The following is a 14,650-nucleotide window of genomic DNA, read 5'->3' as shown; positions in this document are numbered from 1 at the left end:
TTGGATCACAGTCTGCGACTGGAGGGCATCTGGCATCCAAACCCCACTCTGGAGCCGACATTTAAAAATATTACCTTGTTTCTATGTGGGGGCGAAAGACCTCTCTGGCTTCAAGATTAGGCTTGATAAGTTTATGGAGGGAATGGTTTGATGGGATAACGTGATTTTAGTCAATTAGGCATTAACGTGCCATCGCGGGTAAAATAAGGGTCCGGCTGTAGAATCTTGCCTGTATGCTCGGGGTTCTACTGATCGCCATATTTGGGGTCGGGAAGGAATTTTCCTCCAGGGTAGATTGGCAGAGGCCCTGGAGGTTTTTCGCCTTCCTCCGCAGCATAGGGCAGGGGTCGCAGGCTGGAAGATTCTGTTGTGGGTGGGTCAGCTTTTGTGGCCTGCATCATGCGGGAGGTCAGACTAGATGACCATATTGGTCCCTTCTGACCTTAAAGTCTATGAGTCTATGAGTCTATGTAGCTGCTTCCCCCTTGCTGTCATCATAACCGGCTAATATACTGTGAGAGTCTTACACTAGCACCAAAAGCTCCATTGTACATTCACATAGGTACTGTACATACACATAGTGAGAGACAGTCCCTTCCCCAAAGACCTCACAACCTAAACAGAGAAAGCAAACAAAGAATGCAAGAAAAGAAGTATTATGCCCAGTTTGCCGGTAAGGAAACTGAGGCACAAAGAGATTACGTGACTTGTCCAAGATCACACAGGAAGTTTTTAGCAGTGCTAGGATTGAACCTAGATCTTCCTCTGGTATTTATAATCACAAAGTCTTCCTCCCTCCCAGTCCAGAGCCAAATAATTTGAATCACCTGAAATCCAGACTGTCAGGCCTTGGCCCCATCTCTAATTTAAAAAAATCAAAAGGAAAACTCTACCTTGATAAGCTCCCATGGTTAAGAAGTAACCTCTTCCCTGTTCTCCGCTGTTCTCCAAGCTTGCCAATGATTCTACCTTCCAAGCTTTAATGGAGGTGAGCTCTAATGAGAGACACCCACCTTAAGACTGATCTTGCAGGGGTATACAGCCTTCAGTCCATGTTAACCTGAAAGAGAGCCTCAGGTGTGGAGCATCTCTCATGAGAACTGAAGGGCCTCACTATCACACAGGATCAGGACCAGAGGCTGCAAGTGTCAAGTTTAGCTCACTGGACCTCGCACCCATTAAAGACCCTTCCTGACTACTGTAATGCAGCCAAGACTAACTAGCCAATCAGATGGCTTCTCAGTTTACTGACTGTAATAATAAATTCAATGGATCACAATATTTTGCAACACAGACTCCCCATCCCCTTGAAAGGGGAATATTTGCACATGGGGTGAAGTGTTGTGAAGGGATCCTTACTCTCACTGTTATTTAGTTCATAACGAGCTGCTGCTTGCTACATGACAGACCTCCAGTCTAGACTATGGTTAGCATAAGAAGACCCGAGAATGGTATACTGCTGAAGTACACAGGGGCTTCATCTATGAAAGGGATGTCAAGAGATCTCCTGCGCCTTCATATAATGGACATCCACGGGAACACGCAGCCCATGAAGGTTACAAACGCTCTTCAATACATACATCCAAGAGTAATGTACACTTCCTGCTAAGCATATCCCACACAGATCAAGCAGAGATCACAGAGGTCTATCAAGCTATGGTGATTCGAACAAGGAAGATTCTGGAAGAGTAAGTGACATCTGAAACTGTCTCCTTATCTCACCCAGGAAAGTCCTTTAAAAGAGTCCTCGGCTTTCTGCCCCCTTTCTCTGAAGACTGATCAGGTTTGCCTCACATCACTGGGATGGTGCTGTAGGCCTGAGATTTAACTCACCCCATACTTGCCTAGGGAGGTTGTGGAATCTCCATCTCTGGAGATATTTAAGAGTAGGTTAGATAAATGTCTATCAGGGATGGTCTAGACAGTATTTGGTCCTGCCATGCGGGCAGGGGACTGGACTCGATGACCTCTCGAGGTCCCTTCCAGTCCTAGAATCTATGAATCTATGAATCAACCAGCCTTGGGTGAAACTCAAGGATTTCACCACTAAAATTAAGGGGAAAAAATGCTCCACTGCTGCTAAGGTGCCCCCACCTCAGGAATGCCCCTAACAGGCGTTATAACACCAAGGGTTGTAAAGTAGAGACACCCAGGCGCTGGGAAGTTTAGGGAGGAAACAGAAAGGGGTTATGGGAATGGGTTACCTAGGGAGGTGGTGGAATCTCCTTCCTTAGAGGTTTTTAAGGTCAGGCTTGACAAAGCCCTGGCTGGGATGATTTAGTTGGGGATTGGTCCTGCTTTGAGCAGGGGGTTGGACTAGATGACCTCCTGAGGTCCCTTCCAACCCTGATATTCTATGATTCTATGAAAGCCCCCAAGAATTGGTAAAACAGATAAGATAAACTCTGACCAGTGAATTTATGCTGACCATCTGCACAAAGAAAGAAGGTCATAAATAAGTGACAATTTGGGCATGAAAGATAAAATGTAAAAAGGGTTGAGCAGGGAGGAGAAAACATAGGTGCCAGTGTGTGATTGGTTAAATTTTGTTACCTGGGGTCCTGAATAATGTGATAGGTTTAGTGAAGTTAAAGGAAGTAGCTAGTTTTACCTATATAATGTAACAAAAAAAAAACAACAATGCTCTTTGGGAACCATCTCCAGACTGGAATTTAACACCAAGCTGCTAGAACTCTGACCCCTCTGCACGACCATGACGTGCAGAGGCATTGCTGGAAACCCCCAGACGAGAGGATCCTGACTGGCCATCGGGTGAATTTTGTCTGTATATTTGGAGTGGTGAGGATAAGAGATTTGCTTGGTGTGGGTGTTGCTAATAAATAGATGTTTAGAGCACAGCTGTGTAAGGCTCTGTCACTGGGAAAAGGTTCCGCAGTCCCATAGAGCCCTGAGTCCCCTGGGAAAGGCAGGTACCTAAATTGACTAGGCCTCGCCTTGAGCCTTCGGTAGGGTATAGGCTGTGTGCCTTAAACTGAGTGGGTAACAGTGCTTCTTTTCTAATTGGCAGACAAGAGGGCTCCCTTCATTCTCAGGTCCAGGCTGCTCACACATTAATGACACTGCAGGCTGGTGGGCCAGAAGCGGAACGCTTTTCTGGGTTCATGACCTAGGGGTTCATGACCTAGGGGTCCACAAACAGCTTTCAAGGAGTCTATTACTTTATAGCTTCAGGGGAGGGGAGTCTTGTTTATTTGTTGTAAGGAGGGGTCACAGTCTGGGGCATCATTTCTTGGTACAGACTTTTCTTTGCCCATTGGGCGGCTCCAAATGCCTGGTCCAAACAGAGTGTAACAGCAAAGAGCAACAGGCGGGAAGACCCGGATCCACGAAGGGACCTTGGTGTTGCAAACCTGAGCGTTCCTAATTTTTAGGAGCCTGGAAAAATCACTAGAGCAACACTGGAATCTCAAGCCTGAGTTAGGCATCTAGGCGATGAATGGGGAGAAAGAGGTACCTAACAATGGGATCCCCAACAGCCAGCATGCTAGGTAGGGAGCTGTCTAGGGCAGCCAATGGGAGATGCTGCTGAGAGGGCTGTGTTCTAATCCTGCCCCTCTCCTGGGTATTTGGTGCCAGAACTGGGGTGGGGCAGGACCCACCCACTTTTTGAAAGTGGACTAGCCCGTCCACTTTTCCCCAGGGCGGACCCCTTCCCCTCCTCTTCTCCCCGAGGCCCCACACCCCGGCCAGGCCAGGGTGGACCCCTGCTGTGGGGAGCCATGGCAGACCCTCCACCTGCCCGCAGTGTGGTGGGGACTGAGAGCAGCCCCCGGTCCGTGTCCCCACCTGGCCCAGGGCAGGTGGAGGGTCCGCGACTCCATGCTTGCTCCCCACAGCTGCCTGCATGGCTCTCCCTGACCCGGCTCCAGCGGGGGGGGGCTCGGAGCTGCAGCCCGGCCATGGTAAGAGCTGCACAGGCAGCTGTGAGGAGCTGGGGAGTCGCGGACCCTCCACCTATCCTGAGCTGCAGTTCTGAGGCCAGAACTGGGTCTGGAAGAGCCGTGCGGGCAGCTGTGGGAAGTCTGGGTCCCTCCACCTGCCCTGGGTGGTGGGCCTGAGACATGGGCAGGGGGGGGCTTCTGGCTTGGCTGGGGCGGGGCCTCAGGGGGTGGGGGGCCTCAGGGGGTGGGGGGCCCCCCCACACTTTTGGGAGGGCTCCGGTACTCCTGGTTTGATGCCTAAGACCAGACTGCAGCGAGATGCCTTGTGCTTCTTGCAATCTATAGCTGGGAACCCCTCCCCTTGAGTCAGGTGACTTAGGCTCCTAAGCTGCTTCTTGCGAGAATGAGTTAAGCTCCTGCTGGGGGCAGGGGATGGGCAAAGAAAGAAGGGGGGGGGCTAGCTCAGGAGTAGTCATTAGGCAGACTGGGGGCCAAATCTGGACCACCAGACGCTTTTGAATGGACCCTGAAAACTTTTTGTTTACTCATTATCATTATTGGTGGGGGGTTTTTCCCTCCCCCCTCTGGGGTCAGCACCTTGCCTATACCTTGACCAAGAAATTTGGACCTTGACAAAAAATAATTGACTACCCTTGCCCTAGTGTATAACCATTAGCCTTGTGGTTAGAATAACTAGTTGGACTATAGGAGTGCAATTCCCCTCTACCTGCTGAGGAGACAGGATTTGCTCAGGAAATCCCCATATCTTGGGTGAACACTTTGGGATAGTCTTGGGTGGGGCTTTATTAGTCTTTCCTGTTGAAGCCAGGCCACTTCAATTAAATAATTAAATAGTAATTGGGCCAGACACAGCATGAGACTCACTCTGTAGATCGGTGGTTAGAGCACTGTACTGAGAGGTAGGGGATCCCTGGTCAAATCTCTTCTCCTTCCCCTTTGAGGAAGGCAGGCAGAGGAATGTTCATCTTTCCTGGTTTGTGCTGGTGTTTAGGGATGAGACAGGCAGCAGGGTGCATGGGCAAAGGCAGAAACTTAAGCTGTGGGGGGACCTTTTACAGCAAACAGTTAGGTGTCCAGTGAGTTTAAGCTTCTACAGGATTAGGCGACAGCTAAGCAGGGTTTTTTTTTGGATTGCAGGGGTGCCTAAAACTGAGATGTAGGTGCCTAAATCCCTTTGTAGATCTGGCTCTAAACGCCTAATAAATAAAGAGTAAAAAGGGTAGAATTCAACTCCGGGTGTGTATTTGAATTTGCAAGAGTTCACACCAAGAATGCTAGGTCACTCCTCAAACAACACAACATTGACACTTAAAGAGGGGTTGAACTGACTAAACCAGACACTGAATGCTAAACACCTGGTGAACCGTCTAGCCCTCTGACACCTCCACCCAATCCAGGCCTTTTTAAGGAGGTCTTTCTGGATGCTTCTCCCCATTAGGGTGGAGTTAAATCTGCTGTTCAAACTCTTCAAGCCAACCATTGGTTTGATAGCTACAAACTCCGCCCTAAAATGGCAGGGGAGGGGGCATCAATGAAAGGAAGGGGAGCTGAGGACTCTGTTTCTCAGGCCAGTTCCTGTTTTCATCTAGGCTGCTTTGCCTCTTCAAAGTGTAAGGACGCAGGCCCAGAGCACAAGACAGAAAGGTTTTAGCAGAAGACAAAGTCCAGGTAAAAAGAATAAGGGGGTGGAAAAAGCCCTGGGAGAGGAATAAAAAGGTGAATGTGCAAATCAGTGATGCAACAGCAAGATAATATGGGAGTGATCAGGGAGACACACAGACTGATCCACTTGGCATTTGAGTAGGCTAAGTTTGCAGCAGCAAGAAGATCAGGTAAGGACAGTAGGGTGACCAGATAGCAAGTGTGAAAAATTGGGATGGGAGTGGGGGGTAATAGGCGCCCATATATTAAAAAAAAGCCCAAAATATTGGAGCTATCCCTATAAAATCGGGACATCTGGTCACCCTAGGACAGAGACTTCTCTATACTTTTCTGAAGCAAAGCTTTATGATTCTCCTGTCCTACAAATAGCTATAATGTTTTCATAGCCTAGCCATAGGTGGCCCTAAAACACAAAGGGGATGACACTCTGTCCTGGTATAAATGTGGACTGACTCCATTGATGTTACTGCTGATGTCTGAGAGGCGGTTCTAGGAAGTGATGTAAGGCATGCCTGCCTTGCCCTGCCCCGGGGTCTCTTCAGTGGTCTCAGCCTCTCTTGCCTGGTAGGCAAAGCACCATGGTGCAGGCTGTTACCAGCTTGCCCCTTGTAAGTTGCATACCGCTGGAGTTCACAGCTGATCGCCACTGGGACTGTGCCAGCGGAGGAGGGGGATGGAGAAATGATGCAGACTAACAGGCCATAGCTACAAAGCGGTTTTAAATGGGTGCAGTGTAATGGAAGCTGACGCACTGTAGCTATCCGAGCTCCTCTCCTGGCTGTAGGAAATATCTATATGATCCTGACAATCCTTTAGGCTTTGTCTACATCGCACAGCTTTTAGCGAGACGGCCGTGTCGCTAAAAGTCGGGCAGTGTAGCTGCTGTTTTGCTGACAAAATACTTCCACCTAGGGTGACCAGATGTCCCGATTTTGGGGCCTTTTTCTTATATAGGCTCCTATTACCCCCCCCCACCCCCTGTCCTGGTTTTTCACATTTGCTGTCTGGTCACCCTAATTCCACCCCCAACGACTGGCGTTCGTGCTGTCGATAGAATGCTCCTGCTGACAACGTGCTGTTCGCACTGACGCTTGCTGTGGCAAAACTTTTGTCTGTTGGGGGGGATTAGCAGCTCTGAGCGACAAAATTTTTGTCGTTCAATTGCCAGGGTCCACACAGGCCAAGGTCTTGACTTTCTTTCTGGAGCCCTGTCTTGTGTTCTGGAAGACAGCCTTTCCATCAAGCTGAGGTCTCTATCTGTCCCACCTTGTAATAGCATCAGAGTGATTCACAACCATGAATGTATTTATCCTCCCAACAGCCCTGGGAGGCTAGGCAGTGCTATTATCCCTATGTGTGGAGTAGAGCGGCTAAGGGAGTGTAGGGACTTGAACCGAGGTCTCCAAAGCCCCAGGAAGGCTCACTAACCACTAGACCATCCTTCTGCTCTTCCATAAAGGTAGGGGTGGCAGGTTTGTATAATTTTTGGTGGTGCCCAGAATGGGACCAAGTCCTCCCCCCCCCCCCCCCCACACACACACCTACCTGAGGCTCCGGGAGGGAGTTTGGGTGCGGGAGGAGGCTTGGAGTGGAGGCTCTGGGAGGAAGTTTGCGTGCCAGAGGGGTGCGAGACTTTGGGACAGAGTTTGGGTGCTGGGTGCAGGCTCTGGGATGGGGCAGAGGGTTGGGGTGCAGGAGGGGGTTTGGGCTGCAGGCTCTGGGAGAGAGTTTGGGTGCTGGGTGTGGGCTCTGGGCTGGGATAGGGCTGGGGTGCAGGAGGGGGTGTGGGGTGTGGCAGGCAGGCTGTCCCGGGGCTTGGGGCCAGAGAGGAGGATGACTCCCAGCCCTCTCTCTGCTGGCAGCAGCAAACGGGGGACCCCCCTCCCTGGCACGATACTCACCCCCCCACCCCCCCAGGCTGCTGCTCAGGAGGTCCAGCCAGGATAAGTCCCCCCTGGAGATGACTCGGAGTCGCCTGCCGGGTAGTGTGGGGGTGTGCCATGCACCTCCTCCCTCCGCAGGCGCAGAGCCGCCGCCTCTGCCTACCCCCTGCACCGCTCCCTTGTAGCCGGCTGCAGCAGCGGCCAGTGAGGGAGCGCAGTGCGAGCTGCAGGGGGCAGCCGCTCGCTGGCCAGGCCAGGCAGGGATGCTCGGGGGAGGCGCATGGGGGCGGGGCTGGGGGAGAGACCTGGCCTCAAATATTGGTGAGCTGGGTCCCCCCTCGGGCCCTGAAGTTGCTGGAGCCTTGGTGTAACCCACACACCTTCTGGGTGTGGGGTTCTGTCCCATCTAGGGCCACCCAGACACTTAAGAGAGAGATTAATGAAGAAAGAACGAGGAGTCCTTGTGGCACCTTAGAGACTAACAAATTTATTTGGGCATAAGCTTTCGTGGGTTAAAACCCACTTCGTCGGATGCCTGCATTTGTTAGTCTCTAAAGTGCCACAAGACTTCTCGTTCTTTTTGCTGATACGGACTAACACGGCTACCACTCTGAAAAGAAATGAATGAGTCTGCTCTACAGCCGTAACTAACAGCCAGTTGGCTTTTAGCTCATGCGGTAGAGGCTCATGCACTAAGGCAGGGGTCGGCAACCTACAGCACGCGTGCCAAAGGTGGCACACGAGCCGATTTTGCCTGGCACGTGGCTGCCAGCCAGGGTCCCGGCCGCCGGCCCCGCTCAGCCCTCTGCCGGCTGAGTGAATGGAACCCCAGGCTGGCAGGAGGCTGAGCGGGGCCGGCGGCCAGGACCCCAGACCGGCAGCAGGCGCACCCCCCGGCTCCCCCCTCACCGCACTCGAGTTCTGCGGCTCCCGGAAGTGTGAGCTGCTGGGGCGTGGGGCCCTGAGCCTGCTCCGGGAGGAGGGGTGGTGGCGGCTCACACTCCCGGGAGCCGCAGAGCCCAAGCGTGGCGAGAGGGGAGCTGGGGGGCGCACGGGGACCACCGCCCGCATGCATCCGCTGGGGGGCACCGGGCCGCAGCCCGGGCAGGTGCGTCCCCCGGCTCCCCCCTCACTGCGCTCGGGTTCTGCGGCTCCTGGGAGTGTGAGCCGCCACCGCCCCTCCTCCCGGCGCTCCCCCCTCCTGCTGCCTCAGCACTCTGCGGGGGAGCGGCTGTGCCCGCGGCAGCCCAGCAGCGTGTTTTGCCTCCACGTGGAGCCAGCGTCTGACTGGCATGGGCATGGTAAGGGGAGTCCCAGGGGGCAGTCAGGGAGCAGGGGGAGGGTTGGAAGGGTTGGGAGTTCTGGGGGTCCTGTCAAGGGGCGGGGAGTGGTTGGATGGGGCGTGGGAGTCCTGGGGGGGGTCTGTCTGGGGGTGGGGGTGTGGATAAGCGTCAGGGCAGTCAGGGGACAGGTAGGGTCCTAGGGGGGCAGTTAGGGTGGGGGGGTCTCAGGAGGGGGCAGTCAAGGGACAAGGAACAGGGAGGCTTAGGTAGGGGGTGGGGTTCTGGGGGGCAGCTAGGGGCAGGGGTCCTAGGAGGGGGCAGTCAGGGGACAAGGAGCAGGGTTGAGTGTTCTGAGGGGGGCAGTCAGGGGGTGGGAAGTGGGAGGGAGTGGATTGGGGCAGGGCTCCCCCCGTCCTCTCTTTTGATTGTTGAAATAAGGTAACCCTAGGCAAGGGGGGAGCTGGGGTGGTGCATGAGGGCATTTTAATGTGTATTACTGGCACGCGAAACCTTAAATTAGAGTGAATAAATGAAGACTCAGCACACCACTTCTGAAAGGTTGCCGACCCCTGCACTAAGCTCTAGAGGCCCCAGGTTTAATCCTGCCTGCTGACGACCGGGGGTCTGTCGGCGTTACAAGTGGGGGTTTGTCCGCAGTTTCAGCTGGGAAGTCTCTGAAGCTTGGGACGTGCTTCCTCAGCTAGGGAAAGTATGTAACCCACACAGAGGGGTGAAAGTAACTTAAAGGACTTACCGGTACGCCGGAGTCCTGAGCGGGGGCGTGGCCTCAACCGGAAGAGGCGGGGCCTTTCAAGATTTAAAGGCTCTGGCTGTGGCTGGGAGCCCCAGGGCCTTTAAATCACTCCGGAGCTACCAGCTGCAGAGGCGGCTGGAAGCCCCGGGGGAGGGGCGAATTAAAGGGCCGCGGGGCTCTGGCCCCTTTAAATCACCACGGGAGCCCAGCTGCCGGAGCTCCAGCGGGGTTTTAAAGGGCCCGGGGATCCCCGCAGCGGCCGGCGCACCGAGCCCTTTAAATCCCCGCCCGAGCCCGGCTGCCGGAGCTCCGGCGGCGATTTAAAGGGCCTGGGGCTCCCCGCAGCGGCTTTAAATCACGGCCCCTGAAGCCGGTCCAGTCCGGCACGGCATACTGGCTCTTGCCGGTACGCCGTACCGGACCGTACCAGTTTACTTTCACCACTGCCCACACACCTCCTGGGTGTGGTGCTCGGTCCCATCTAGTGGCACCAAGACCACTTGAGAGAGCGAGAGATTAAAAAATGAGTCTGCTCTACAGCCTTCGCTAACAGCAAATTGGCTTTTAGCTCATGCGGTAGAGACTCATGCACTAAGCTCCAGAGGTCCCAGGGTCTTTTGGTGTTACATGGGCCCATACAACTTGCCGCCCCTGCATAAGGGGCTCTCTTGAGCTCAGTGAAATGTTTTGCTGCTTAATGCTTTTCATCTTTGCAGTGTTCATTCGAACAGCTTGGCTTAGCAGGAATTAAAGGTGCTGGGTCTCTCATTTTTCCATCTCTCGATCGCATTGTTAAGGCCCAGTGAGTCATTTGAGGTAACAACACTTAGCTGTTGCAGTGGTTTAGAACAGCCTGTAATTACGCAGCCTTTACAAATGGAGACTGAGACTAAGGCCCATGGGCGGTGGGTATAATAGGCCAGGGGAGGCTCTGCCGTGGCCACGGGACCCCCAGTTGCGGGGTTTGGCAGCAAAGATTTTGCTTTATTATGCCCCATGAAGGTTCCGGGGCGGCTGAGGCATATATCACCTCCTCAGCTGCCCCGGAACCTGCATGAGACATATCAAAAACGTCTTCTAATAGACGCTTTCCCCTGGGCGGGTTGGGTCCAGGGAGGGGAGGGAAGGCACGACGCCTGTCTGGCCATTGGTGGTGGGGGCGGTGCTCAGGGCTTCTCCGGCTGGGAGGCGGGGGGTTCTTGGGGCTCCGGCCATGGGGAGGGCATGGGTGGAAGGGAAAGAGCTGGGGGCTAGCCTCCCCAAAGGGGGGCTCCACCCGGTCATGCTAAGGCCAATAGTTGAAATGTGCTCACTGGGCTTGGGTGCTTTGCCTTCTGGGTGCCTGACTTGGGGGGACAGTACCAGAGTTTTAAGAACCCAGCACCCACAACGGAGGTCGCGCTTTCGAAAGACTTCTGCTCTTCTCGAGGCACCAGATGCGGCCAGATTTTCCAGAGGGCTCGGCCTGTTGCTTGCTGAGGCCTCTGAACATCCGGCCGTACGTGTTGCCATGAAAAGAGCTGGCTGGAGGCTGACAGTTCAGTCTTGGGGCAAATTTCAAGGTTTCAAAATGTGTCTTTGCTCCACACTGACACGAAGACAAAACCTTTAGAAATCGGCCTGGCCCGAAATGGCTGGTTTTTGGATTGGAGATGTCTGGCTTTCAGTTGGGGTGTCTGTCTGGGGAAGTGACCTGGAAGCATTAAAACCTTCCCTTGGAAATTGATGCATCTCTGTGAAACATGTCAGCTTTGAGTGTGGAGCACTCTGGAGAGTCTGACACTTGTGGCCTGGTGTTCAGATGGGGCTGTTGTTCCCATTGGCTTCAATGGAGGCTGCAGGTGCAATAGCCCTAGGCATGTCCAGCTTGACATGTGAAGTTAGTGGATCCATTTGAATACACTGGTCTAAGTGACTTGACCAAGGACACATAGTGAGTCAGTGGCAAAGCTCAGGTCACAGCCTGGGAGTCCCTATTGTGACCTAAAGCTCAAGCTAGCTGTCACCTAGTGGCTAACTACTAAAACTTGTGGAACTTCTTGCCTGAGGAGGTTGTGAAGGCTAGGACTATAACAGCGTTTAAAAGAGAACCTCCATGAATTTATCCAGTTAAGTCGGTTAATGGATATTAACCAGGATGGGTAAGGAAGGGTGTGCCTAGCCTCTGTTTGTCAGAGGGTGGAGACGGATGGCAGGAGAGAGATCACTGATCATTACCTGTTAGGTTCACTCCCTCTGGGGCACCTGGCATTGGCCACTGTTGGTAGACAGGATACTGAGCTAGATGGACCTTGGTCTGACACAGTATGGCCGTTCTTATGTTCTTAACCTGCAGCCCACAGGCTGTGAAGTTCCCAGCCAAGGTGACATGGAGGATAGAAACACAGCCTGCTAATCACTGGCTCCCATGTCATGCTGATACAGCCCTCGGGTTTCTCTTCCCTCTGCTGTGCTGGTGTTGCTAATCTCCCACTCAGTGAGGTGTCACCCACTGGTCAATGTGTCCTACTGTAACCGCCCCACAGAGGTGAGTGTTACAGCCCCCCAGCATGGACCCTGGATCTTGTAGCTCAAGCCTTATAGCTTTAGAGGTTCCTGGTGTGTTAATCACTGTGGAGGTGGTAGCGTATCCTCTGACCCACTGGGGAAACTGGCTTGCTCTGCATGCCGGCATCCCTTGAGAATGGGAGGCAGTAGGCATAGACTGATCCCTCACAGATCTTAGTCTGGCCAGAAGTGACTGGGAACTGCTGGGCTAGATACAGTTATTATGACAGTAGTTTTTTTTGTTTTTTGTTTTTTGCTTGTGCTTTAGTGCAGGACTCTGTTCAGAACTAATAAGTTATAGCCACTGCCTGCCAGTTCGTAGTAATGAGCCATGAAGTTTCTTCAATGTGTTCTCCTCCCCCCTCCAGCTGGGTTGAGGGTGACCTAGAGGACAAGGTGTTTTCCACAGGGAGCTCAGAGGACTGTTTGCCCAGGTGAATACCTGCCCAGTAGGAGGTGCTGTATACCGCCTGAGTGCTGAATGCAGAGGGGAGGCCTATTAGGGAGCCATAGGGCCCAACAGAGGGCTTCTGACAGCTTGGAAGGTTTTGGGGTGGAGGACTAGCCCCCTGGGTGCGGAGAGGGGAATGAGCTGGCCGGGTGAATTGTGAAGGGCTCCGAGAAGAGGGCCACATGGAGGAAGGTGAAGGAATGGCCTCAGAGGAGAACGAATGGCACAAAGGAGACGGGTTAGAGGGTGCCTTGGCTGGGACTAGTGGGATGAGATGCAGGCAGGGTGAAATTGTGCGGGGTGCTGAAGGAAAGGAGAAGGAGCTAGCGTGTGATGCAGAAGGAGAGGAAGCCAGTGGAGGGAGTGAGAAGGAGGGGTGTGGAAAGATGCTCTTGGCAGCATCACTTTGGATGCATGAGGGAATAAGGGAAGTCAGAGGTACAGTTTGTCATAGCCATTAGCCACTGTAAAATGGCTCCTAACTATTGGCTGCCTTTGCTTGACTGTTGACCACCTTAAATGTACAGTAGTATCCAGGTGCATCCCTCGAACACAGGAAGCAACAAGCTTCAACTAAGCAAACCTCTAACTCCTCAGAGCTACCTTAAATTCACCACTCTCCACATTGGTCCTCCTGGGTAACATGCAAAGAAAACAAGCTACATGCAACCTGCTTTCTGCTCCACCAGTAGCCCCCCTTCTCCCAGTCCAAGTGGGGGAGGTCTCTTACCTCTATTAACTGGCTCATGGCCGCTCTGGAGTAAGACAGCAGGAGGGCAGAGCACCTTCGCCAGCAGAGAGGATGCGGATCCCACGCCATCTTATTTCCTCTGTCTCTCTCTCTTGCTTGCTCTCTGTACTGGAGCCCAAGCAGGGAGGGTGATTGATAGCCAGCTAGCTTCCAGCAGCACTCTCGGCATCTGCCAGAAGCTACCCCGTGCAGTCCTTTCCACTCCTTGCAGCCTTGCTTTCCAGTCCAGCAGTTGCGGCGCCAGCCTTGGGGAGTCATTAATTAATTAGATGGGTGTCGCTTACAGACTGCTCTGGGCCGAGGGGTGGCAGTGCTCTGAGCTCTAACATTGCCAGCAAGGTGGAGACTGGAGATCAGACCCCGCTCCCCAGAGAGGGAAGCTATTTACTTATTACAGCCCTGCTTCCGGACAGCCGATGACTGATTCCAGCTCTCCTGTCTTGTTTTCTCCTGGCTGGTCGATAGCAATGTCTCTTCCCTAACCAGAAGGGCGGCAAGCGGGGCTGGATTAACCTTTTGTGGGCCCGGTGCCAAACATATTTGTGGGCCCCCATGGAGGCAATGGAGCATGGCGTGAGGGGGTCGGTCCCCGGAGTGAGGGGCCAGCCAGAGGGAATGGGGCATGGCAGGGGCAGCCCTGCTTCGCCCAATGCGAGGGCACTATTTACAAACCAGCAGTTGCCAGACGCACAGTGGTCTGCCTGGCCCTGTGCTACCAGCGTGCCCCTTCCCCTCGAGGGTAGTCCCATGCCACACCACACAGCCACACCCCACCCAACGCCCCCTGACTCCCTATGGCCAGAGACTCCCCCGGACCCACTATACCCAGCGCCCCCCCCCAGACCTACCCACAAATGCACAGTGCCTTGCACAACAACAACCCTGCCCACAGCCCCACCACAACTGCCCAGCACCCCCCACAGAACCCCCCTCCCTAGTGCCCCAACACACACAGATCCTCCCTGCCCTTTCACAGCCCAGCACTCCCCATACGCTCCACAGACCCACTTCCCCAAGCCCTGCCTCCAGGCCGCACTGACCGGCCCTGCTGGGAGGTGACTGTGTCTGCCGGGCTGAGCCGGTAGCACAGCCAGGGCCGGTCCCAGGGCCGGGAATCGCTCCGTCCCATCAGGAGTGGTGCGATCAGCCAGGCCAGGGCGCTGGCTGGGGTCCCTCAAGACGCACTTGCCTGGAGTAGCCCAGCCAAGCCCCCCCCCCCCCCCCCCCGACTTCTGAGACTGGCCGGGCTTCTGCACCAGTCCGGGCGGTTCAGCTCCGGGGCGACAGGCGGGGCCCCACAGGTGGTGGGAAGCAGACTTCCCGGAGCCAGAGGTACACTGGGGTCCGGCCAGGGGGCTGAGAGGAGCAGGGGGTGGAGCCAGGGGGGCGGAGAGGA

General features: G+C 54.2%; 1 protein-coding gene across 1 annotated transcript in view; it reads right to left on the bottom strand.

The window, feature by feature from the left end:
* TMIE (transmembrane inner ear) overlaps positions 1 to 13,323 on the bottom strand; it is a 76,531-nt gene extending 63,208 nt beyond the window's left edge. Inside the window, exon 1 of the mRNA XM_065397678.1 lies at positions 13,234 to 13,323. Coding sequence (XP_065253750.1) covers positions 13,234 to 13,323 — 90 coding nt within the window. The remainder of the gene's footprint in view (positions 1 to 13,233) is intronic.
* Between the last annotated feature and the right edge of the window lie 1,327 nt (positions 13,324 to 14,650).

This window comes from Emys orbicularis, chromosome 2 (genome assembly GCF_028017835.1).
Source record: "Emys orbicularis isolate rEmyOrb1 chromosome 2, rEmyOrb1.hap1, whole genome shotgun sequence".
NCBI classification, from domain to species: domain Eukaryota; kingdom Metazoa; phylum Chordata; order Testudines; family Emydidae; genus Emys; species Emys orbicularis.
The sequence above is the reverse complement of the archived record's forward strand: the minus strand, read 5'-3'. Positions and strand labels throughout refer to the sequence as shown.